At 47.9% G+C, this 26,777-nt stretch overlaps 1 protein-coding gene across 2 annotated transcripts in view; it reads left to right on the forward strand.

Annotated features, from left to right (window-relative positions):
- The window catches only part of LOC146857208 (interferon alpha-inducible protein 6-like), a 130,949-nt gene that overhangs the window by 35,925 nt on the left and 68,247 nt on the right, over nt 1-26,777 (forward strand). The window contains exon 2 of one of the 2 annotated variants that reach the window (XM_085647687.1): nt 20,297-20,356. In XM_085647687.1, the coding sequence (XP_085503813.1) occupies nt 20,297-20,356 (60 nt within the window). Of the gene's footprint in view, nt 1-20,296; nt 20,465-26,777 lie in introns of both variants that reach the window. The other variant, XM_085647686.1, reaches the window with a different exon arrangement.

Genomic DNA, 26,777 nt, shown 5'->3' on the forward strand with positions numbered 1-26,777 from the left:
ACCCTTCGGTCGCCTTCCCCCCTCTCTCCCCCTCACTAGGATTTCAAGTTACATAGCGCGGGGATGCCCTTGGGTCACCAGGCGCTTTAGAAATCGCTAAAATAAATAAATAAATAAAATAAATATATATACATCACACACACACACACACACTGCCATTAACATAAAAATAGGGCTCAATGTAGACATGGCACCGGCCAGTGCCAACATTTAGTCCTATTTTGATGGCAATGGCTGTCCTGGTTTTTTGGTCTGAAAATGTGGTCACCTTACCCAAGCCTGCTGGGAGCACCGCGCACTGCCATTGCAGCTTGTATGGTGGGTACTTTATTATAGTAGCGCTCCTTGCTTGACAGCTGAGGCGCTATAATGTGTGACATTATATTTCAGTGTTGTGATGCGGACCACCATATTGAAATGTGTTACTCTAACTCCTGATGCGTGATACTTTGCAGGGTGCTTGCTTCCTTGGCCTCCTGCCGATATCGCAACCTTCTGCCGATATCGCTATCCACCCTTCTCGGTACTCTCACCGGTGACAGCTATGCTGGCAAGGAGTCAGAGGTGAAACAGTCTCTTTCCTCTCCCCCTTCGCAGCAATGAGGATGTTCCCTTCTTCTTGGGGCAGCGTGCCAACTTCCACAGGCAGGCAGTAGTAGTTCAGACCCTGATCTCCTCCTTAATCATTGGGATGATCTCTTACGCGGCATGGCATGGAGTCAGAACGCTTCATTGCCATTGTTATGTTGTGGGCCCTAGGCCCACATACTAGATTTATTTATTTATAAAGTTTTATATAGCGCGAACAAGATACCAAAGGATATCAGAGCGCTTTACGAAAAGGATGGAAGGAGGGTAATACATACAATATCGACATTAAGTAGGAATAAAAGCAAGAATAATCACATAATTACAAGAAGCATGGGTCAAAGGAGAGTAATACAATAAGCAGGTACATAGCAGACTAAACGGGGGGCACACAATGAGATAAAGAAGAGCAGCATCCAATGATGGTCCCATGGTTGTAGGATCAATGACGTTGAGCAGGTGAACCTAGCCCAATTAAGGTAGGAATTTGTTCATTAAGAATCTATTGACTTACAGTTTGAAAGCAATCGTTGAGGAGATTCTGTGTATTTCCGGTGAAAGAGAGTTCCATATCTTTGGGGTGGCGCCGGAGAAGGCTCACTGGCAAGTTCTCTTTTTCCTAAAGATTTGTGGTTTCAGGAGGAAAGTGTTAGCACTTCTTGAGGCTCTACCATCGCATGCTAATTCAAGTTTTGTGCGCTAGGTACCAGAGAGTTTTCGATAGGAGGGCTTTGTGCTCTAGAAGGGCAATCTTTAACTGGATTCGAGCTTCGTAGGGCAAGCATTTAAGAGTTTTTAGGACTGGGGATAGGTGCATGTTGGTACCTGTAACCAGTCTGGGCGCAGCGTTCAGAGATGCCCTTAGTGGAGCCAAGGCTTCTTTGAGAAGGCCACAGAGCGTAGCGCTTCCATAGTCTAATCTCGGTAAGACGAGCGCTTGAACCACTTGCTTGAAATCAGTTTGTGGAAGGAATGGTTTGATATTTCTAAGTGTCCTCATTAACGGATTTGTTCCTCTACACACATTGCTGATATGATTATTCACGTTCAGGTGCTTGTCCAGGGTGATTACGAGAGATTTGGCCGAGTCTATAATGAGGGGGGTGCAGTTGAAAGCTGTGAGGTGATTCAACAACAGGTCTGCTTTGGGATGTGGTTCGGAGGAGAGATGAGAAGGAATTTAGTTTTGTAGGTGTTGAGCAGGAGATGGTTCTCAGTTAGCCAATTTTGAGTAGACAATAGGGTAGAGTTGAGTGAGATTATGTTATCCGAGGAGGAGATTTATAAATAGAGTTGCGTATCGTCCGGATACATATGGAAGAAAATGTTAGCTAATGGTTCCAGGAAAAGATTGAAGAGTATAGGAAATAGGGAGGACCCTTGGGGTACACCCATAAGAACTGGGGAGGGCTGGGAGAGAGAGTGGTTTGCCTTAACTCTTTGTGATCTGTGGTGGAAGAAGGACGAGAACCATTGTAATACCCGACCAGAGAAACCCATCCTATTCTTTAGAATGGATAGGAGGTTGTCATGATTGACTGTGTCGAATGTGGAGGAAAAGTCAAGGAGGATTAGGAGGCAGGATTCATTTTGGTCAAGCATTTTTAAAATGTCATCCATAACGTGAGTGAGAGCCGATTCAGGACTGTGCCCCTTCCGAAAGCCAGATTGATGCTGGTCCTGGAGTTGGAAATTCTCAATGTGAGCACAAAATTGGGATTGTACGCATTTTTCTAGGAGTTTGGCTAGGGTGGGGATGTTGGATATAGGGCGGAAGTTATTGAGGTCAGCCCTATCTGCGTTAGGTTTTTTTAGTATCGGTGATACCTGAGCTGATTTTAGACAATCTGGGATCTTGTTCACTGAAAGTGGTAAATGTGCCCCATGATGCATTGTTCTTGGTGTTCAGGCTGATAGGTTTGCGGTTTTCTAAGGGGTCAAGGGGTGGTGCGGGCCCAGAGGATGGCAGAAGCGCCTTCTTGGAGGCGAGTTCAATGTTGGTGAGTCTTGATTTCTCAGTGAAGAAAGCAGCCAGTTTGTCACATGAGGGTAGGTTGCCTCCGTTAACCGAGTTGTTTGGAGCTACTACTGATTTCTATTTAACCAATTCGAAAAGTTTCTTGGGCAGTTTGCAGCTTGATCAACTTGGTGCCTGAAGTACTCTGCCTTAGCGCTCTTTTTTTTTTTTTATAAATCTTTTTATTAAACAGACTCGACAACATGGCATAGCATCCGACAGTCAAAACAGGGGGCATCGCAAGGTTCCATACACATAGTAATACAGTAATCATACATTATGGAAATCACGGGGATAGGGAGACATCATCTTTGTGTGTGTGAGGAGGGGTGCAGATGTTTCCACGATATATGTTCCAAGGGGACCATATCTTAGACCATTTACGGGGACAGCCTCGAGCCACGTACACAAACTTTTCTCTTTGCATGCACCAATCAAGGTCCTTTTTCCAGTTCGTAATGGTAGGTGTGCGTGAGGCCCCCCAGAGCTGCGCAATGTTTCTTTTGGCTATCATACAGCCGAGTGTGACCCATTGTGTGGCATAGGTAGAGAGGTCTGTAGGTTCCCATATGTTTAGGAGGCATCTGGGTGCCTCTTGCTGGATCTCCACCCCCAGCACCTCGCTCATAACTACGTGTGTTTCACGCCAGAATTCTTGGATTGGCCCGCAGTGCCATATAGTGTGCATGAAGGTGCTCTTGTGGGTACACCCCCTTTTACAGGATCCGTCCGTCTGACCCCCCATGTGTACCAGTTGGGGACCCGTTATGTATGCTCTATGGAGGATTTTCAGCTGCACCAACCGGAGTCGCGCCGATATAGCGACCTCCCTGGGGGAGGAGACCGCAGTCTGCCAGCTTTCGTCATCTAGTTCAATGCCATCTCCCATCCATTTCTCCCGGAGCAGCACTAAGGGGTCGCTCATGTTGTTGATAAGTTTTCTATAGGTTAAAGAGATAGCCCTGTCAGGGAGATACCCATCCAGCAGTCTATCCTCCAATGGCGAGCTAGCCGGTGGGGAGCCATCTCGAGGCAACACAGAGTGCAATGCATGGCGGACCTGGAAATATCTAAAAAGCTCAGAATCCGCCAATGCGTATTGTTTTTGGAGAGTGCTGAAAGGTTTTACCCCCCGCCTCCCATAGGTCCCCATAAGTAGAGAGCCCGATCAGGTCCCATTTGTCGAAACATTTGGAAGCACCCAGGTCCCCCAGTCGCTGGGAGTCCCACAGTGGGGTGGCAAGAGTTAATCTGTTATTCCAGCCCAGGGATTGGTTCGCGGCATGCCATAGCTTTACTGTGTGGTTTGTGGGCCCAGTCAATGGATGCCTGCCAGGTTTGGAATAGAGCGCTCGGGTGTAGGCCCCGCCAGGCAGGATCCAACGGTCCGTACGGAATCGTGGATCGTCGGGGCGACCGTAAGTGCTGTGATTTATAGCCGTGAGATGTGCCGCCCAATAGTATTTTTGTATGTCTGGCAGTCCAATTCCACCATCATACCAGCTGAGTGTAAGTTTTGGTAAGGCTATGCGTGGTCTCCTACCCCAAAGCAGGTCCCTCTGGAGCCCTTCTATTTCCTTAAAGTAGGAGCTGGGAACGGGATCGGCCGAGTTTTGCAATGCATAAAGGAAACGGGGTAGGGACATCATTTTAAAGAGGGCTGCCTTGCCCAGCAGGGAGATCGGGAGCAGTTGCCTTGGCGCTCTTGATTTGTTTGTTGTAGAAGCTCCTTACATCTCTGAGGAGTTTTAGTTGGTCTGAGGAGGGGTTGGATCTCCAGTAACATTCAGCTGCCCTAAGGTTGCGGCGTTCTGTGTTTAAATTGTCGCTGTACCAAGGTTTGGGTATTTTTGTCGAGGCATTTTTTTGTTGGAGTGGTGCAATGTCATCCATGAACCTCAACCAGGTCAGCTTGGGAGGAGAGGGCAGATTTACAGTGGGCTACTAGTTTATCTGCATTTATTGATCTGAGGTCCCTTTTCCAGATCTCTGATTTCTTTAGTTGAGCCTTCCTCCCAGACACCTCCCTGTTAAAATAAAAGAGGATGCAGTGGTGGTCGGACCAATTGCAAGGGGTAATGGTGTCCAATGTAATGGTCTGTCCTTTCGAGATGATGAGGTCTAGAATTTCCACTTTATTATGAGTTGGTTGGTCACAGTGCTGAATCAATTCTTGGTCATTTAAGAATGATTTGAGGCAAGTTACAGCGTGGTCATTGGGGTTAGACCACTGACGGTTGAAGTCACCCAGGAAGATTTGGGACACTGATGAGTCGACATTGCCAGAGATGATTTCCATTAGTTGCTCGATGAAGGGGAGATTGTCTCCCGGGGGGTGATAAAAAGTGTGGAGTTTACACACCGGCAAGTTATTACTTGAGATACTGAGACCAAGGTATTTGCAGGAGGAAGGCGTAGAGGACTCCAAGATCAGATCAAGGATGACACAGACATATGGTTGCTGTACATGGAATTGTCCACAAGCACATTCGCTCGGGCCATTTTATTGGGAGGGTCAACTGACTGGTGACGTCTATGTTGGATGGGTATGGGGTGGAGGCAAAGGCCAGCCCTTAATGGAGTGACTGGTAAAACTAATACCTGCTACAACACTAGAAATTGTCCAGCAGGACACTACCGTTTCTTTTAAGTACTTCTAAAGTGAAAAGTTGTGTGCCTTTGTTCGCCCTCCACTGTATAGGCATCTAGGTGTTAGACCCCAGATAGCCCCCAGCCAGATTCCTATTGGAACAAAAGGAGGTCTGATGGCCCCTTAAACTGGGCGTTTGTTATAGACCCAGTTGAAATCTCCGATAAGAAAGCCCATTGGCCGCCTGCACTCAGTTGCTCAGAGGCAAAGCAGACAACCTGCAGGCACGGCTGAATGCGTTCCAGTGTCGTCACATGACACCAGGACACGTTCATCATATTTCACTGGAGCCCAACTTTGTTGCAGGGGGGAGTGCGCATCCACCCTGTCAAAATAGTGGATGGATGCCGTTCACCATGTGTACCCCCGACTTGTGCCCTGTGTAGTTACCTGAAAGTGAGAGACCAAAAAAGTTAAAGAATATTGTTTTTTTAGCCACGCCCCTACACCCAGTCTCTTTTGCGTACACCACCACAGTTTCCATGCTTTTTGTAATGCACTTCGACCACTGCTCCATCCTTGGTCGTGGTTCTCCTGGCCTGCCAGAGAACGTCGAGGTTGCACAAACACACTGGCACAATCGTCCAATATGATGAGAGCAGATCTGGCTCGCTCATTAAACTTTTCCTCCGGCCTCCCTGTGACCTTGTCAAGAAATTGAAACAGTAAGCAGGGATACAGAGTGATGGGCATAAACAAGGATACAATGGGTTTGGTAGTGAAATAGAGTCATATTTGCGCTGAAGAGTCCTGCTCCTAGCTATAGGCCCTGGTACCACTGCTCCTCTTACTCCACTATTGATAGCACTGCTTTAATGGAACAGAAGTGTCAAGAGCAATCCCAGGATAAACGTATGGAAGCAGAATGGAAAGGGTGAAATATGGGCCCCAGCCATAGGTAAGCAGCGCTCCCCCCTCCACTCTCCAACCTCGCCCCTCAACGCACAGGAGCACACGCAAAATAGAAAGAAGGACAGAACATATCAACACAACAATAAACGCCATAAAAACCAAAGTGATTTGCACTGTCTGTGAAGAACGTTAATACCTTGCGCACCAACAATAAACAAATGATTGTGCCAAATAGGAGGCAGCACAGACCACATACAAAGATTTTTTGAGCACATGCATAAAGCATTTTACCGGTCGCAAACGGGTCGATTCTCAGAATCGGCCCGTTAGCGATTGGTAAAATGCAATTTGCGATGCAACAAAAAAAATGCGATTGCAAATTAGGTAATCACAATTTTTTGTGATTACCTAATTTGCGAATGCATTTAGGGAAACGCAAATTGCGATTCCCTAAATGTGATGCATTCGCAAATTGCGTTTTCGCAATTTGGAATCGCAAATTACCATCAACTTCAAGTTGATGGTAATTTGTAATTCCTTTGAAAAATGCTAATAAATGCATTTTTCAAAGTGCATTGTGGTGCACACACATGCTGTTAGGGCATGTGTGTGCACCGCAAGTGCATACTTACCTTTTTCTGGGGGTGCATCAGGGTAGCCTTTTGGCCCCCTTGCACCCTTCAAATTGCATGGGCAATTTGCGAGTACCTATTGGGCAATTCCATTCATTCCTATGGACCTCTAGTCTCATAGGAATGAATTGGAAGCCATTCCTTAATTGCGATTCGCAATTAAGGAATGTGTAGGAATCGCTAATATTTTAGCGAAACCTACATGCATAGGCAATTGCGATTCCTTAACAGCGATTCCTTAATAATCGCTATTAAGGAATCGCAATTGCCTAGCTTGATGCATGTGTCCCATAGTGTGAAAAAGGCCGCTTTATTGAAGAGAGGTGCACATCACATAACATAAAAACCCTAGGCCTTCGCCTCACGAAACTATACCTCACTATACATTAATTCATCTACTTCCCCCATGCCCCCAGCCCCTAAGCACCCGCTCCCTTAACATCTTAACCTTGCAACTGTAAATCCTACCCTGGCATTGGCTGTTACCATTTACAGCCATAACACTTAAAGCTACATCTATAACCATCTAAGTATCCTATTTCTTAACCTGTTAATTTGTTGCTTCCTCCATGTTTAACTTTCTTACCACCCCCCATTTTCAAGATTCCCCTATGTTCACAACCCTCATCTTAATGTATAACCATCTCAACAGGAACTTACCACCGCCATGCACTTGCTCCAAGTGGCAAACATAACATAGATTCCCCGCCCTGCGCTCCTGTGCTCACAAAAAAACTAGTGCCTTAAAAAACAGAAAAAACTCCACAGGCAGCCCGAACACGGGTCATCAGTGAGAGGGCCGGGGCACAAAAAGAATAGCCTGATGCTGTCCCAGTGTCACCGAAATGGTGCCTGGGATCGCGAAATGGCTGTTTCAATAAGGAAACAACCCATCCAAAAGGTACGTGCCCAAATAGAGTCCAAATGTCGCCTGGGCTGACCCAACTGCCCAAAATCCCTGGGGGTCAGAATCCCCTTTGGTCATCTGCCCTTCAGGGCCCATTCTGAAACAGACAGAAGTCCTCAACAAACCAGTGAAACAAAACAGTGAGCAGCGGAGAAACGAAACCTATTTTTATTTACCTACCTCGCCCGAGCAATATTAGGTTTGGTGGATCAGGTCATTCATCCTACCCACCTAAAGGAGTGCAACTCCTTAGTCATTTGGCAGAACCTTGACGTCATCTCTGAAGATGCCCTCCTCAAATGCATCCTCGAAACAAAACCCTCTAACCATTCGTTTGACCCCATCCCAAGTGACATTGCCATTGATTTCTACACCCATACTCTTTCCTATTGGACCAGTCTGGTTAACCTCTTCCTCAGCCAAGGCTCCCTTCCTGTTGCCCTTAAAACAGGACAGGTTACCCCACTTCTTAAAAAACCCGCCGCTGATGCGAACGACCTCAACAACTTCGCCCAATCATTAACCTCCCTTTACTTGCGAAAATCACAGAAAGATGTGTAGCAAAACAACTTTTCCTGCATATTAAGGATAATAATCTTCTTTACAATTTCCAGTTTGGTTTCATTCAAAACTGCAGTACCGAAACAGCCCTGCTGCAAGTGATCGACGATGCGCTGCGTGTACTCGATTTGGGGGAGTCTTGTCTACTGATTCTTCTAGACCTTTCTGCAGCCTTTGACACTGTTAATCACATCACTCTCCTAAATACTATTCAACAGAGAATGGTCTTGGAAGGCACAGTGCTTAAATGGTTTGCCTCATTCCTCTCGGACAGATCCCAAATGATCAAAATAGCGAACAGTCTTTCGTCTTCATTGGCGGTAGGTCAAGGCGTCCCTCAAGGTTCTATCCTTGCACCCACTTTGTTCAATCTTTATTTGGAACCATTGGGAAATCTCCTAAGTAAATCTGGGATCCTTTACCATCTCTATGCGGATGACACTCAAATCTACCTTCAGTTGTCTTCCGCTCACGACATCTCAATCCTCAACTCTACTCTCAACTCTATTCAAAACTGGATGTTAGTTCATTAACTCATTCTGAATCCTTCCAAAACTAAATTCCTCCTCCTCTCTACCTCACTCTCTCCTCCCCCTGTTCAATCTTGGATGGATTTACTCAACAATAAACCTATCATTGTCAACAGCGCAAAATACATTGGTGTCATACTTGACAAAAGGCTCAATCTACTCTCCCACATCAATTCCATTGCAAAGAATGCACAATATAAACTGCGCCTTCGCTGGGGGATTCGACATTTCTTTCCGGAGCAAGACCTAAAAACCTTGGTCCAATCTCTGGTTCTCTCTAGATTAGATTATTGCAATTCTCTTCTTGCTGGCCTCCTTTCCGTTCTCCATTCAGGGGTTCATTTTGTCTTTGGGGCCAAAAGAAGTGACCACATCACTAGCATTTTATCTTCTCTTCGGTGGCTTCCCATCAAGGCAAGATCAATCTACAAGATTGCCTGTATCACCCACAAAGCCTTGCACACTTCCTCCCCTCGATACCTGGCAATTGAACTTAAAATCTCTGGAGGCTCTAGACCTTCTTGTAATGCGGAAAATCTACTGCTTGTGCCCCCCACCTTCAAAAGGGAAAGATCGATGGCTCAATCCTTCTCAGGCAATGCAGATAGAATCTGGAACTCACTTCCTCCACTACTCCGTACCACCACCTCTACCCGGACCTTCAAAACTGACCTCAAATCTCTTCTCCTCCAAAGACACTTCCAGAACTAATGCATCCCTTTTCATGTCCCTCAAGGAAGTTCTTTTAATATTGTAAATTTGTAATCTATGCCTGTACGATCTTCATCCTAATGTGTTTTTGTTTTTTAGTGTGACTGCCATCTATTGTTTTATTCTACTTTTTCTTCTTTCTCGTTTGTTTCTGTAACATGTAAATATGTAAAATTCTCCTCATGTAACATACTTGGTTCTATTGTGAAGCACTCTGATACCTTTGGGTAAAGTATGCACTATATGAAAATGCATCAAATAAATAAATAAAATAAAAATAGGTTTTGTTTCACCGCTGCTCACTGTTTTGTCTCACTGGTTTGTTGAGGACTTCTGTCTGTTTCAGAATGGGCCCTGGGGGGAAGACGACCAAAGGGGGTTCTGCCCCCCAGGGATTTTGGGCAGTTGGGTCAGCCCAGGCGACATTTGGACTCGGTTTGGGCACGTACCTTTTGGATGGGTTGTTTCCTTATTGAAACAGCCATTTCGCGATCCCAGGTACCATTTCGGTGACACTGCGACAGCATCAGGCTATTCTTTTTGTGCCCCGGCCCTCTCACTGATGGCCCGTGTCCGGGCTGCCTGTGGAATTTTTTCTGGTTTTTAAGGTACTAGTGTATTTGGTCAAAAGAATTGTGAGTCGCCCTGCTGAGGCAGGTGTGTTGGCACCTATGACATGGGTAGAAGTGGGAGCGCATGCAAATATTCTTCAAGCACAAAAAACACTTTGTTAATGGGGCCTACATAGATAAAGGTACTATCTTGTACTGTAAGTGGGATACAAATGTTTGAGAGGGTTTTCTAAAAAAGGCATGGACAAAGAAGTGTAACTAGGAACATTTTATTAGAGGCACTGCCTTAGTCATACAAAACCCCCTGTGTATAAGATTATAATACCTTCAGCAGATTTATCCCAATTATTTTCTGGGAGAAAAATGGAAGTACTCCCGAAGCTGTGCTTACATCCCCCCACCCTCCAAAAGAAAGTAACATAGTGGGGAGCCATGGCCAATAGTTTAAAGGAGCCGCGGTTCGTAAAAGTTTGGGAACCCCTGGATAAGGCAGTGGAAGTTGCCCTGCAGAAGCGTGACTGTCCTGTTCCTCTTAAAGTTCCTTGGTTGGCAGATCCAGTAATGGAGGATGCGGAGGATAGTAGGAGCGGGCGTTTTCTCCAAAGGGAAGAGCTGTCCTCACTGTTGGTCCATCTGAGATAGAACTTGGGTCTTCCTGATCCGTCTCTAACTGGGGTTGGGGGAGGAAGAAGTAGTTAAGGTGGATAACATCATGGCTGGGCTTTCTACACAGGGTAATGTTATTTTGGAGGATGCCTTGCCTCTGGATGCAGTAGACAAGAAGGTGGAGACTGCTTTGAAGTACTCGTATGCTGCTTTAAGTTTTGGTATTCGAGTGAGCCTATGCTATTTATGTGGTGCAATCATTGCTTAAGGATTTCCAATCCTTGGGTGATCTGATGAAGGGGGGTGAGGATCTTTCTGCTTTGTTGAGTGTGATGGAACAAGAGAGTACATTTTTTGTCGGACCTGTCATTTGACAATCTGTGTGTCTCAGCAGCTGCATCTGGGGCAGTGGTTCCGGTACGGCAAAATCTTTGAATGCGGACTTGGAAGGCTGATGCTGCCCAGAAGTCCACTCTAATGAAATTGTTTTGTGATGGTTCTAAGTTTTGTGGACAGCAGTTGGAGGATCTGGTCAAAAAGACTGCTGAGATAAAAAAATGTCTTGCTCCTGTTCGGGCTTCTTTCCGGGGTCGGGGTTTGGTTACAAAAAGGCCTTTCCCTCTCATGCTAAGGGGGCATATCAGCCCTTTCGTGGTCAGGGTTGTGGCCGGAGCGCCCCAGTTGCCGAAAAAAGGCCAGTTCCATCCAGGAAGTGGTGCATCCACCCCACATTATCTATAGTCCCTTACAGTGGGTGGTCAGATACTGTTTTTAAGGGACATTTAGCAGAATAACGTACCAGACGGGTGGCCAGTCAAGGTGGTTTCGGAGGGTTACCACCTAGAGTTTTCAGTCAGGCCTCCCGGTGTATACAAGTAAACCCCTCTTCCAAGGGATCCTGTGAGATATCAGTGAAGGAAGCTGGCTCTGTATATACTATACCAAAGTAAGCTATAGAGTACACAGAGTCCATGGAGTCCCCAGAGGTATAGCAGAGGCTAAATTAGGTAAGTACTAACAGCTCCCTTTGTGGTAGTGTGGGCGAGCAGTTAGGCTTATCCAGAGGGTATGTTAAGCATTTATTGTATTCACTCAATCACCCACTGATTACACACTCAGAGACTGAATCCAGACCAATTTAGTAAGCATAAAAAGGTATACTATATTTTATTTCTAGAAACAAGCAGGACTTGGTACAGGTAGGTAAAAATATACTTGGAATGCAGGATTTCACAAAGAAATGCAGTTTGAATTTTGCAATAGTTACAGGTTGGTAATGATTTAAGAAAGCAGTTTGTATTATACAATAATTAATTTTAGAATACTTTTTAGTTACTTTTGGATTAGTTTAAGTAATGGGGGTGGTAAGCCTAGAAACCACACTTAAGGTTCTTGCAATACACTGTAAGTAAGACTTTAAAAAACTTTGCAGTTTAGTTCTCCTTTCTCCGTTCAAACATCAGTTCAACACTTAGAACATTTTAGGCCCAAAATTTCTTAACATAGGTCCCTATGGGAGAAAAAGTGTTAGCGGTTTCTCAGGTAAGTACATGACTTACGAGTGGGAGTTTTGGGGGCTAGGACCAAGGTTCCCCAAGGTCTAGATGGGCACTTGAGTTGCACTACCAGCGGCACTGGGCATCCGGGTGCAAAGTGAAGGTGCCCAATGTTACCCAATGGGCCTAACGGGGCCTTCAATTAGGGACTGCTTTCGAACAGACTGCTCGGGTGTGGGAGTAACGACCAGCACAGGAGCTGCACCACCAACGGCACGGGGTGGCCGGGTGCCAAAAAGATGTTGGGTACCCTGTGCTTTTCAATGGAAACCTTTGGTTCTGTGAAGTTGCTGCAGGCTCGGGCAGGCTAGACTTCAGGGAGGTAACCACCGGCTGTAGAGGTAAGTTGGGATTTTTGGGGATGCCTCGACACCGTTGGTTGGGCCACCCAAGACTGTGGGGCTTCAGGTGCAGAGGTTTCTTCTGGCATTTTGTTTTCTTACCAGCTCCGGTTACGGTTGGGGGGACCCTTTAGGTTGAGGTTGAGGTTGCAGGTGTCATATTGAAGCTTGGGGGAGGTCGGGGATCACCAGATCTCTGGGGAGACCTCCTTGCGGTGTTGGGCCACTCGAACTCGGACCGTGGGCATAGGGTGCAGAGCAGTACAGAATCGCGGAGTCATCTGAATCCAGATTCTGGTCTTTGAGTCTTTGTTGAGCAAATCCGGTGCTCACGGGAGACAGAGTCTGTAAAGTGAGTGCATGGCAGGTCCTCTAGGCTCTGGGGGGCTGCTGGCTGCTGGACACGCAGGTTTCTTTGCTGTAGGAAGGGCAGATTTGGTACAGACCGGTAGGGCTGGGTCCAAAGCAGTAAGTGCCATCTTCTTCCTGGTTCAGCATGGCACTTCGGTCCTTCTTCTTTCTTCCTCGAATCTGAGGAGGCAAGGTTCAGGGTTGCTCCTACATACTAAATTTAGGGGTGTTAAAAGGGTGTGAAGGGTGGGACCAATGGGTCCCTTCCTTGGGGTGGCTACACCCCCTATCATGCCACCCTCCAGTTGGAGGGGGCATGGGCCTCTCTTTATTTGGCTTAGTCCCCCCCTTTTCAAGATGGAGGGGACTGAGATGTGTGCTTCACCTCACCTCCCTCACCTTAGGGGTGGGGTTGGCAAAGGTGGGCACACTTATCTTCCTAGCTTAGTATTCCTGCCTATTCTCCCACCCAAAGAAGGGGCCAAAACCGGTGGGAGCCAGTTGCTGGGGGCAGCAAAAGGCAGGGACAGCTTTCAAAGGCAACTGGCCTTTGAAGCTTCCCCTTCCTGAACCCAGCCCATTTTGGGGGAGGAGGCATGACACCTCTGCCCAGGATGGGCTTTGTTTCTGGGCCCAGAGAGCGAAGGCTCTCTACCCAGGGGTCCAGTCCAGAAACCTGTCTGGTGGTGGCAAATGTCGGGCAGCCGCCCAGGAACCACATCAGGGCTGGTTGATTTTCAGGGGGCATCTCTAAGATGCCCACTGAGTGAATTTTACATTATATACCACACTGGCATCAGTGTGGGTTTAATGTGCTGAGACGTTTGCTACCAAACATCCCAGTTTTTAGTAAAGCCATTATGGAGCTGATGAGTTCGTAATGACCAACTCCCAGACCATATAATCTTTATGGCTTTTCTACACTTACAGTGTCTAAGGATGGACTTAGATATTGTAGGGGCACAGGGCTCATGGCATTCTGCCTTCATCTGAGGGCTAGTGCACCCTGCTAGAGGGGTGACTTGCCTAGACCGCAGGCAGTGGGTTGTAGGCATGGCACACAGGGTTGTTTGCCATGTCGACTCTTCACTTTTCTCTGCACCAAAACACGCAGCCTGCAGTGGCAGTGTGTGGGTGTTAAGGTACAGGGTCTCTAAGGGTGGCACAATATGTGCTGCAGCCATTAAAGGATATCCCTAGTTACACTGCCCTTGGTACCCATGGTATCTTTTACAAGGGGCTTACCTGTGTCCAGGGATGTGCAAACTGTTGGTACAAAGGTACAGTCTTGGAAAAGAACACAGGTCCTGGAAACCTGATTGGCAGGGAACTAGGGTACATCAAGTCAGGTTGCAACAGATGTCAGGCAAAAAGTGTAGGTTAACCATGCAAAAAGGGTCCCTTTCCTACAGTCAGGCTTTGTTAGACGGTATGCAGACAGTGGAAAGGTCTGCAGTGATTCCAGTTCCTGCACCAGAAAGAGGAGCAGGGTTTTATTCCATTCGCTTTGGTGCAGAAGCCATCAGGCGATTTTCGTCCAATATTGAATCTGAAAGCCCTAAATAAGTTCCTTGTTCATCGACCATTCAGGATGGTCACTGTGCATCCATCTTTCTTTTCTTGACCCAAGGGCATTTTCTAGCATCACTGGACATGATGAATGCCTATCTACATGTGCTGATTGTTCCCAATCACCATCGTTACCTTTGAATTGCTGTAAGGGGCAGACATTTTCAGTTCAGGGTCTTCCCTTTTGCCTTACTTCAGCACCAAGGGTATTTACCAAGTTGCTGGCACCTTTGGTGGGTATCTTGCTTGGTAGAGGTATTAACCTTTTTTCCCTACCTCGATGATTGGCTAATTTCCTGTTCTTGTTTTTCCAAGGCACTAGCAGATGTCGAGGAGGTGTGCAATCGGACTATCTGATAGAGGCAGTTAGTTGTAGATTATTTACCTTAAAATTTCCCCCAGGTGTCAGTCTGGATCCAGAGATTTTTTCTTTAGCAGTACCCTTGTGCGTCGGTAGGTGGTATTGGTCGCCTCCGCGTCTGTCGTCAGTGTTGTGGTCGCCTAGATGACGTTGCGGTGCCTACTTAGACGCCACCCCTGCGCGATGATGTCAGTTCTTTCTTTTTCCACACCAGCCTAGCACAGATCTGGAGAAGAGCTAACCCTTAGCTATTTTTTTGTGACTTGTTATCGACATCTTTTTTGAGTCTTTGACTCCTGGTGTGTGAGGGCTGTCCCAACGTCAGACCGGCTTCAAGCCCTGCGGCCTCTTTCACCTGATGATGTCTGTGACGGACCTGCACCTCGTGTGCTTGTGGTGTCTGGACCGCGACCACAACCCGAAGTCATGCTCCGACTGCAGGAGTGGTCCCAAAAGTTGTTGGAGGCCCTGTGGTCGGCAACGAGTCGCTCTCGGTCTTGTAGGAGAGGAAGGTCACGAGGCTGTTCGCTAAGCGCCCACTCCTTGTCGCACTGCAGGTCGCCGAGGTCTTTGGGTAAGTCCAAACACAAGAAGAAGGCGAAGAAACAGAAGTGCTCTTTGCCTTTTCCCCATCGGTCAGATGTATCGATGCGGGACTCGGAGCGTCGTCGCTTAAAGGCTCCGTCTCCGGAGCCTGCTTCAGCGACGACTGGGTGCCTCCCAGCCTTTCTGGGAGCCGGAGCGTCTACTGCCCAGCTCCGGCAATTTTATGAGGCCTTACACCTTGTCTTTGTGCAGCCCGAATCCACGGAGCGGGTCAGGGGTCCTAGGCCTTCGATGTCAGAGGCTCCAGCACCGTAGGGCCTTGAGGATCCAGGCCTAGATCCAGATCGATGCCGGTTGATCTCACTCGACCTTCCCCGACGACGGCGCCACCGATGGCTGTGCCCCCATCTGACACCGACCCCACCCTCATCCCCGAGTTGGACATGGAGCTGGACCAAACGTCGGCACCAAAGACGGAGGGTACTTTTGTTCCCCAGTTCATCCCTGGTGTTCCCTATCGACCATAGGGTGGTGATGAGAACTGGGAGGGGTCACTGGACCCTTTAGCTGACCAGCTGGAAGAACCGGGCTGGCGAGAGGACCTAGGTGATGCCAGTGGTCTGGACACTTCTCCAGACACTGGTTTGCTTTCTCCTCCTATCATGGCTACAGAGGAGGGAGCGTCCTAGGCAGTGGTGGTGAGAAGGGCGGCTGAGACCTTGGGCTTTGAGCTCCCTTCGGTGGCAGTCAAGGCTACCCTCCTGACAGAGGTGCTTCAGCCTGTGGCTTCTTACTCTGAACCGCTATTGCCCTTCAATGAAGCCCTTACTGACGCCCTCCTGGGCACTTGGTCCAAGACCAACACCCCTTCCCTGAGAGCTTGCTGGTCCAAGACTCTTCTTCCAAGGGTGCATTCCCTTCTGCTCCCCCAAAAAGGGAATCCAAGAAGCTGGACCATCTTGGGAAGCGTATGTTCTCTTCCTCTGGCTTGGCACTGTGGTCGGTGAATACCACGTCCTTCTTGGGCCGTTACTCCCATACTATCTGGAATACGGTCGCGCAGGTGCTGTCTCAGTGCCCGGAGGAGGCCCTGGCAGTTCTCTCCCAGGCCTTTGCAGATGGAAGGGACGCAGCCAAATTCACCATTAAGTGTGGCCTGGATACCACCGACTCGCTGGGGAGAACGATTGCCACGTCGGTAGCCCTAAGATGCTATGCCTGGTTGAGGACGTCTGGTTTTTCGGGGGATGTCCATTCAACCTTGATGAACATGCCTTTTGATGGCCGTTCTCTTTTTGGCAACAAAGCAGATTTGGCGCTTGAGCGCCTCAAAGACTCTCGAGCTGCAGCCAGATCTTTGGGCCTCCCTCCGCCTTCACGTCCATTCCAGTCTGCTTTTCGTCCCTTTTGTGGCTATGGAAGGGGTGCCTCACCACATCCGGTCCAGCTTAGCCACCGTTACACGCAAGCTGCCCAGCCTCTGCATGGACGCAGACGTGGGACCCAGCGTCCTCGCGGATCTGGGAGTCAGCGGGCGTGCCAGTCCAACATCTCCCCCCCACCACCGCCTCCAAGCCTTCCTAGTCTGATGTTCCAGGCTCATCTTCAGCCAGTTAGAGACAGGATTCACCATCAGCTCCTCCACTGGTGATCCATCACATTGGACAGGTGGGTTCTGCAAATAGTCTGAAGGGGCTACTCCCTCCCTTTCGAGACTACATCTCCCTCCATGCCAACGTCTTACTATCGCATGTCGGAGGATCGTTTGGCACTTCTCTGCCAGGAAGTCTCTGCTCTTTTGCCCAAGGGTACAATAGAGAGGGTCCCTCCGCCAGAAGTAGGTCATGGTTGCTATTCCCACTACTTTCTGGTGTCCAAGAAGGACAAAGGCCTGCGTCTTATTCTAGACCTCCGGGCCCTCAGCTGCTTCCTCTGGAAGTAGAAGTTCAGGATGCTCACGTTAGCTCAGGTCCTATCTGCCCTCGACCCCGGAGACTGGATGGTGGCGCTGAATTTGCAGGATGCTTATTTCCACATTGCTGTCCTGCCAGCCCACAGATGCTATCTACGGTTCACGGTAGACCACGAGCACTTTCAGTTCACAGTGCTCCCATTTGGCCTGACCAGTGCCCCTCGGGTGTTCACAAAGGTGATGGCAGTGGTCGCAGCTCATCTGCTCAGATCAGGGGTTCCAGTCTTCCTCTATCTCGATGACTGGCTGTTGAAGACGGGCTCGCCCTAGGCTGTCGTCTCCCACCTCCAGACTACGGCAGACCTCCAGCATTTGCTGAGATTCACTATAAACATGCTGAAGTCACACCTGACTCCCTCTCAGACGCTCCCTTCTTGGAGCGGTTCTGGACACAGTCCAGTTTCGGACCTATCCTTCCGAACAGCGAGTCAAGGATATTCGGGCAATGATACTGATGTTTCAGCCTCTATCCCGGATTTCGGTGAGAATGACTCTGAGACTGCTGGGCCTCATGGCCTTTGCATTAAGATCTGCTATACTTAAGCGAAGAAGGATCCTCCAGTGGGGTTGCATGCTTTCTCCAGTAGAGCTACGGCAGCTTCCACTGCATTGACATGTGGAGTCCCACTCCTTGATATCTGCCAGGCGGCAGCGTGGGTATCTCTGCACATGTTTACCAGACACTATTGCCTGGACAGTCAAATCCGTAGGGACGGCTATTTTGCCCTTTCGGTCCTCCAGAACTTGGTTCGCAGACCCTCCTCCGGAGATGGTATTGCTGAAGTATCTATTCTAATGTAAGGAATCTACAACTAACTGTCTCTATCAGATGAACAAGTTACTTACCTTCGGTAACAATGTATCTGGTAGAGATATATGTTAGTTGTAGATTCCTTACCACCCCACCCATCCTCCTTGCTCTGCGAACTGATTTCTAGGGCTAGAGGCTCCCTTACAGGGCCCTAGGTGTGGCGCACCACTAGTCTGTATTTCAGGGCTCTGCGCTACTGGTGTGGAAAGTAGTGTCAGAAATGACATCAGTGCGCGGGGGACGGCATCTAAGTAGGCACCACAATGTCATCCTGGCGACCACAATGCTGATGACCGGTGCGGAGTCGACCGACGCCACCTACCGACACGTAGGGGTACTGCTAAAGAAAAAATCCCCGGATGCAGACTGGCGCCTGGGGGAAATTCTAAGGTAAGGAATCTACAACTAACATATGTATCTACCAGATACATCGTTACCGAAGGTATGTAACTTGTTCTTCGGGGTTCCAGACTTTGATATTTCCGGGGGCCAGATTTTGCATGGAAAGTGGGGAGGTGTACCTCTCGGAGGAGAGGTGCATCCGGTTAATTCAGCATCTACAGGATCAGTTAGCCTTGACTTCGGCCTCTGTATTTGAGGAATCAAGGATAGATGAAATCCATCTTGTCGATTGTGCATTGGAGAAGGGTGCATTCGTATCCTCTGGTGCTCCATCTCTAGGTACATTGGCTCCCTCAATCTCAGATGTACGAGACAATAATTCCTGTGATGGTGGAAATCCAACTAGCTCTCCAGTAGTTGTTTCAAGCAGACTCACTGATATAAGTGGTTGTTTTATATCTTCTGGCCCAGGTGATACTATCCACAGATGCAAGCAAGTTGGGCTGGGGGCTGTGTTCAGCACTGCTTCGGCTCAGGGGAGATGGAGCCGTAGGTGTTCCACAGGTCCTCCAATTAGCGGGAACTGGCAGCTGTTTCCTTCCTTTAATCCAGGGTCAGGCTGTCTGTGTCCAGACAGACAATCAAGTGGCGAGGTTATAGTTGAACGGGGGGGAATGGTTCCTGCTCCGTTTCTTCTGACACATGAGATTTGGTTGCGGTCAGAGATCAATCTTGGGTTCCTGAAGACTATTTATCTTGCGGGGCGGGAGAATGGACTTGTGGTCCAATTGAGCAGGAAGTTTCCATCATCGGTGTCCCTATGTCTAAGCCCTGCAGTTTTTCAGGAGCTGATTCTCAGGTTTGGGGTTCCATGGTTTGACCTTTTTACGACAGAGAAGAATGCACAACTGCCCCGGTTCTATTGCCTGGTGCGCTCCACATTGGCTTGGGGGAAGGGAGGATGGTTGCTCTGTTGTTCAGGTGGCTGGCCTGTCTCCTATATTGTTTTCTGCCAATTCCTCTCCTTCCAGCAGTCCTGCGGGAATCGAGAAAATCAGTCTTTCTGGTAGGTACGATTTGGATGAGGAGGCCTTAGTTGTCTCAGTTATTGCTTCGGTCAATCCTGCCTGGGTGTTACCCTTTCAGCGCCCTCCATTGTCCCTTCCATTGCTCTCACCAGCGGCGCTCAGGTGTCTCAACCTGGTAGCATGGTTGCTTCTTCAGCAGGGTTGTTCTAAGGAGGTGGCAGATGCAAGTTACTTGTCCCATCGTCCTGCTACACGGAAGTCTTATGCCCAGCACTGGGGCAATTTCGAGAAGTGGTGTGTGGCACATGATTTTGATCCTCTTCATGGTAATACCATGAGGATTCTTGATTCCTTTTCTGAAGGTTTTGTGCTGGGCGTTGCGGTGTGTACCATCAGATCCCAGTTGGCTACTGTCCAGGCGGTTTGGAGGACAGGGCTGGCTGGGCTAGTTCCTTTTACTTCTAAGCTGTTGCGTAGTTTTTTTCTACAGCACCCTTCTATTATGTCTCCTGACCCTCAACCGGATTTACCATTGGTCCTTAGGGCTCTCACTTCCCAGCCTTTTGAACCTTTGCAGTCGGTGGACTTGAAGTTTCTCACTAAGAAGGTGTTTTTTCTTGTGGGCATTTGCTCAGGCAGGAGGGTTTCTGAGATTGGTGCATTGTTGCCAGTGGCTCCATGTAAAGGGTTGCGGGACTTAACACGTGACATGTTGTTTGTTTGTATGATCAGTTTTTTTTTCTATGAAAGTAAAGGTTTCTCCTATGATCTTCCTTCTTTTTTTTCTTCCTAGGGAACAATGGCTCCAGACCTCCTGACGAAGACACGCCCTTAAAGAAAGAAGAAATAAGATGTCTGTGTAAATTACAACCGTACTTTATAGGTGAAAATAGGGTTCATAAGTGGAGGGGCACCGAGTGTACACAACGTGGCCCAACACCACACATCATTATCCTTATAGGTAAAGGACACACTGAGCCTAGTTACGTCTCTAGGCTTCTGAATTATTTAGACAGCCTCTACACAACTGACTGGTATTGCCCCTTAGAATACTTTGTAGGTCCCTTCAAGGGGTGCTTAAGAAATACAATGGTGAATTTTCTGGGCTCAAATACCCAGTGTAATCAACAGAAAAGAGACAACTTTAGGGTTGTGAGTGGGTTGCAAGGATACGGGGACCCTGCTTCTTCTCCAACCCTCCACCCGTTTATGAACCTCCTGCCTCCCATTTACCCAGTAGATAGTTTTGTACCTGGCTAAGCCACATCCCTCTTGGAAAGTGGCTGGGCGGCACGTGAAGCCGGGGGCCTCTCTGTTCATTTGTGTCCCTCTCCAATGTCGTCTGGGCTGGTTCTTGCTCCTCGTCCAGTCGTAGAGAAGTCCCTTCCTTGGTCGGCTTCACGAGTCCACATAGACTGGGCAGCAGTCCACCTCTCCGGTCCTCCTCTGCAGTTTGTAAGGCATCTGATGTCTCCTCGCTCGTACTACAGTACCTCGTTGTAGCGTTGTTCCACAGAACACCCACATCTAACTTCCCTGAAGCCTTTAATGGCTGCTTCATTTCCGGGTCACCCTAACATATAGCATCAGTTTGAGTAATAAAGTAGCCATGACCATTTTCCATTGGATGTCCCGTCTCCGCTCCTCCACCTTCCTTTGAAGGGCCTGAAGTACGTAATGTTCCTTTCAGGTCTGCCTGACTTCTGTGAACGGGCTGTAGGAAAAGAGAGGAGATGAGGTGTCATTATGCACTACGTGCCACGAGATGGTCTTGTTATCGTTGCACCCATGAAGGTCTTCCTGACACACTATTTCTTAGGTTTTTGGAGGATAAAGTGATTCTCCGGCCTAGTTCTACATTCCTCCCTAAGGTTGTGTCTAGTTTTCACACTGATTCGGATATTGTTCTTCCTGTGTTTTTCCTTTCACCTTTCTCAGCTGAGGAGATGGATTTGCACACTTTAAGTCTGCATAGAGTTTTGTCTATTTACCTTGACCGAACTTCTTCCTTTCGGAAGGTTGATGCTTTGTCATGTTTGAATTACCCAATAAGGGTTCCGGCCTTCCACCTCTTCCATTTCTAGGTTGATTAAGTTTGTGATTGTTAAGCTTATAAGGTTACTCAGCTTCAGGTTCCTCCCCTGGTTCAAGGTTGGTCTACTCAGTGTGTATGCTGTTTTGGCCTCTTTTCTGGGGGCTTCCTTGCGGGATGTGTGTGCTGCAGCTACCTAGAGTTCTCCTCATACTTTCCTTGATCATTACCGGGGTCAGTTGGGGGGATGTTTTTTCTTCTACGTTTTGTCTCCTGTTTTACAGACTTGAATTCCGTATGTTCCCTTTTGTCAAGCATGTATTAAATGTTCATTTGCTTGTCTCATTGCGGTTTGTGCTTTTGCTATTGTTGGTTTGTATAATCAATGGTTGAGCCTGATCTCAAGTGTAAGGACTGGGTCAGGGAAGATGGACAAGGACATAATGCCCCGGTTACTTACCGGTAATCTTCCTTACTCCGAGTCCTGGTGTTTTCTGACACAGTCCTGGTTCCTGCCCTTCCTTCCGGTGATGGGAATGATTATCTTATGCTTTCTGTAGTGTTTTTACTATGCTTGGTATTTTGACAGGAAGTGGTGTTACGGTTCCCCCATTATGAGATTGCTGGATAAATGGCAGCCATCTTGTGGGAATTATTTTGTTGGCAAGGGAATATGGTATGCAGTTTGGAGTTAACATCTCATGTGTAAGGATTGTGCCAGGGAACACCAGGACTCAAGTAATGACGACTACCAGTAAGTAGCCGGGACATTCAGGAGAATTGTGATCTCTTCAGATGTATATGTGTGTAACCGGAGTCACTGATTTGAAGCCTGGCTGGTGCACTCAGAAGTGATGTGTAATTACAGTGCTTGGAGGTCCCAGCCTATGACAAAAAGCACTGGCAATATTTAAGTCATTAATCTAAAACATACATCTATTTAGCAGAATATAAAAAAGTTTAATTTGTATTACTCACAGAATAAGAAAGGTTTCACCCAGTATAAAATAATCTGCTAGAAAATAAGCAAAAAATTATGTTTAAGAGTTTACAGTGCTTTCAGAAGTTATATTTTAGTAGTATGCGGTTCTACTGTCAGTACAGGAGACCCCATCCTTGCCTTTAAACCTGATTCAACTCAAGGTCGGATTCTGTAAAATCTATGTGTCAAAATGGGGAATTACCAGGGAATTGTGTGAGAAGTTGGCCTGGTATATGCTGTCCACTAATTAAAGTGAGCACCTTGCACCAGCCCAAACGACCCTTATTGATGATTAGGTTAAAGACAACCTTTATTGAAAGCTATCCTAGTGGTAGCTATGGAGAGCAGCCTTTAGGCTAAGTCTCAAAGGAATGTAAAGCAGCTTGGTTTACCAGATTATAACCTCCTGAATGACCAAATGAAAGGAAAACCACACAAGGAATATATAAAATATATGTATTTATTACTAAACACTCTCTACTAACCTCTTTATGAGATTAGAGCACAAGATACACAATATTAAAGCACTTGAACGACAGTAAATAGCACAAAACACAGCGGGCCCCAGGGGGAGACCAAATCATATACTAAGAAAATGGTATAACAACCATGGCTTGACTAGACACAGTGCCTAGAGCACGTAAAATCGCTGGGACCCCAAGGAACCACCCAAGGGAGTGACTCAGGGGACCCACGGAGGACGTGAGCAGTGTGAGAACACAGACGCGAGCTCCGTACAACTCTATGGGAAACTCACGGTTGGAATTTTAAAGATTAAGGACACTTAGGAGAGGACTTCAAGCAAACCCTTTGGAACATAGAAGGTTCTAAGGCCAGCACCCTTGAGAGTACCGAGGTACCCGTGTTACCTATCCCAGAGGAGCCGGGTGCATAGGGGTCAAGTGGTGTCGGAAACGCTCGTTGATTTCACTGGTGTGATCCAAGCCTGGATCGGAGCTGAGAAGAACCTGAAAGCAGAGGGGACAGAGTCTGCATCACTTCACAGTGACCAGGGGCACGATAGACGAATGCCCACTGATGTCGGGTGTTTCAGGTGAGAAGAGGTGAAGCTTGACTCTGCAGCCACGGGGGCCAGGAGACGGCGACGATGACCAAAGTCCGCAGGTGAGCTGTCCCACGAAGGATGTTGAGTGCTGGGGGGTCAGTGTCTGGATTGAACACCAACAAGCCTTGGCAACTGCAACTCACGCGGTCAGAGAAAAGATGCTTCGGTGAGGACCAGCAAGGTCCTGGGGACTCCCCAAGCTATGGAGAGTCAGGGCACATCTGGAGCAACCAGGAAAGCCCACTTAAAGTTAAAGTTCTCTTCTCAGGGACCCACAGGTCGATGGACCAGGGCTCGCGAAGGGACCTCGAGCTGAATCATACAATACCAGCCCACGAAACACTCGTGGAGTGTAGGCTGGAAATCTTTGGTGGAATTACTGCTCGGGGTCAAGACTACAAGTAGCTCAAAGCACAGCCTCAGGGACCGCCGAAAAGCATATGCTGCTGCAAATGGACACGGTGCATAGGGGTACGGGTTGCACTGTCCCCACGAGGGCTGCGGGTCTCAGGTTTGCTGAGAGCACTAGTCGACCTCGGAGACACTTGGGAAACCACCTCCTGTGTTGCAGAAATCTTCGGAGCCCTCAGGAGCTTCTGAGATGCAAACCGTTCAGGTGCCTGCCGTGCAGGGGAGTAACTCCTTTACTCCAAGGGAGATTCTTCAGCCATCCAACGTAGTGTAGATAGTCAAAGTACTTGGTTTCTGTAGCAGAGTTTCGTCCAGGTAAATCTAAAGTCCTGTAGCCAGAGGTTCCTACTTTATACCCAAGGAAGGGGTGGAACAAACTCTGGGGACCCACCTATGGGAGGGTCAGGACAGAGGGGTGGCTACACCCATGTCCTTTGTCCAGTTTTGCGCCAGAGCAGGAGCAAATGGCTCCTGCAACCGGGTTGAGCTGGACTCCAAGGGACTTATAAGGGGGTTACCAATTCAGATGCATCATATTTTAGGGAGAGAACCACTTACCAGGGACTTATAAGGGGGTTACCAATTCAGATGCTGCATATTTTAGGGAGAGAGCACTGGCACTCGGGCCTGGTTAGCGAACTCCAGTGCACTGTCAGAGTCATAACCATCAGCACTGGAAAAAATAAATGTGTGGTTGTGACCATACAAAAAGGGCACTTGCCAAAATGATCCCCCCAGCCCCCAGATAAAAGTTGATGAGCTACTAACCTCCCCCCTGGTAGTTGTCATTATCTAAGTGGAAGAATGTGGAAAGGCCATCTGCATTGGCATGGTCGCTCCCAGGTCTTTGTTCCACTGTAAAATCCATACCCTGTAGGGAAATGGACCACCTCAACAACTTGGGGTACTCTCCTCTCATCCGCATCAGCCGCAAGAGAGGCCTACGGTTGGTTTAAACCTTGAAGTGAGACTCAAACGAGGATGGTCTCAGCTTCTTCAGGGACCAAACCACAGCAAAGTTTTTGTTTTTTTATTAGAGTTTTATATGGCGCAAACTTGACCCGAATTGGGTATCAAAGCGCTTTACATAGCACCAGTTGCATTACATGTGTACATATTCATTTTTATTAGGCAAGGGGAGATTAAGTGATTTGCCAAGAATCACAGGATGTTCAGCGTCATTACCGAGACTTGAACCCAGTTCCCCAGATTCGAGGTCGACTGCCCATGCCATTAGGCCAACTCCCACTAGGGTTCCCTCTTAATGGCACTCCAACACTATTCTCTAGGGAGGAGTCGCCTGCTAATAAAGGCAAGTGGTTGATTCTGGCCCTCATTATTTGTTTGTGACAACACTGCCCCAATCCCATGTTCAGAAGCATCTGTTTGAATAATTAACGCTTTTCCATAGTCGGGTGCTTTAGGACAGGTGCTGAGCACAACGTCTCTTTCAGTGTGTCAAAGGCCTTTTGGCATCATATGGTCCAGATGAACCTTTTAGGCTACATTGTGGCGATGAGCTCAGTGAGATGGGACACAATGGTACCATACCCCTTCACAACCCCCCTGTACTACCCAGTCAAGCAAAGGAAAACCCCAATTTGAGTCTTGAGTTTGGGGAGCCTCCCAATCTAGAAGGGTCTGAATCTTGGGCTGGAGAGGTTGCACTTGTCCTTCACCCAAAAGGTGGCCCAAGCAGACAATGGAACTCTGCCCTATCTGGCACTTACTGGCCTTGATAGTTAGACGTGCTTGCTGCAGGGCCTGTAGTACTTCCGTCAGGTGGACCAGATGATCCTCCCAGGTTGAACTAAATACAGCAATATCATCCAAGTATGCTGCACTAAAGTTGTCCAGACCTGAAAGAACTCTGGAAAATGGCAGGTAATGTTTTCAATCCAAAAGGCATCACTTTAAATTGGAAGTGGCTTTCAGGAGTAGAGAAATCTTATCTCTCCTTTGCAGCATTGCTGAGCCTAATTTGCCAATACCCTGATGTTAAATCAAAGGTACTCAAGAATTTGGCTGCATCCAACTTGTCTATTATATCATCTGCTCTTGGAATGGGGTGTGCATCAGTTTTAGTGACTGCATTAAGACCCCTGTGATCAACACAAAACCTCATCTTTGGTTTGTCACCCTTTGAGTGATGTTTGGTGACCAGTAGCACTGGGCTAGCCTAGGAACAGTGAGAAGGTTCTATCACCCCTAGTTCCAGCATCTTGCTGACTTCAGGTTTGATGCAGGTCTTGACATGATCAGATAGTCTGTAAATGTTGTTTTTCACAGGCAAGCTGTCACCTGTGTCCACATCATGAACACACCATGTTGTCTGACCAGAAGTCAAAGAAAAGTGCTCGGCAGACTGGTTTAGGACATGCCTGCAATCATTTTACTGTTGTGCAATAAGAGAGTCTGACAACACAACACCCTCTAGTGAGCCATGTTTTGGGTTATTTGATAGTAAGTCAGAGAGGGGTTCACTTTCCTCCTCTCGGCCTCCATCAGTGACCATAAGCATTCCATGTCAGCCCTGTCTTGGTGTGATTTCAGGCGATTTACATGAGTACTCCGTGAGTTCTCCTAGGGTGCCTAAGTCCACCAGGTAGGTAACTTCCTCTTTCTTTTCCAAGATGGGATAGTGCCCAGTCCTCTTGTCCTGGAGGGCCCTGGGAATCACAGGCTCCAACACCCACACCAATTGTCCTGGTTGGTACTTAACCAGTGCTGACCTTTGGTTATACCAGAACTTGATAAGCTCTTGGCAAGGCTTCCAGATTCTT

Source organism: Triturus cristatus, chromosome 3_2, assembly GCF_964204655.1.
Source record: "Triturus cristatus chromosome 3_2, aTriCri1.1, whole genome shotgun sequence".
Classification (NCBI taxonomy): Eukaryota; Metazoa; Chordata; class Amphibia; order Caudata; family Salamandridae; genus Triturus; species Triturus cristatus.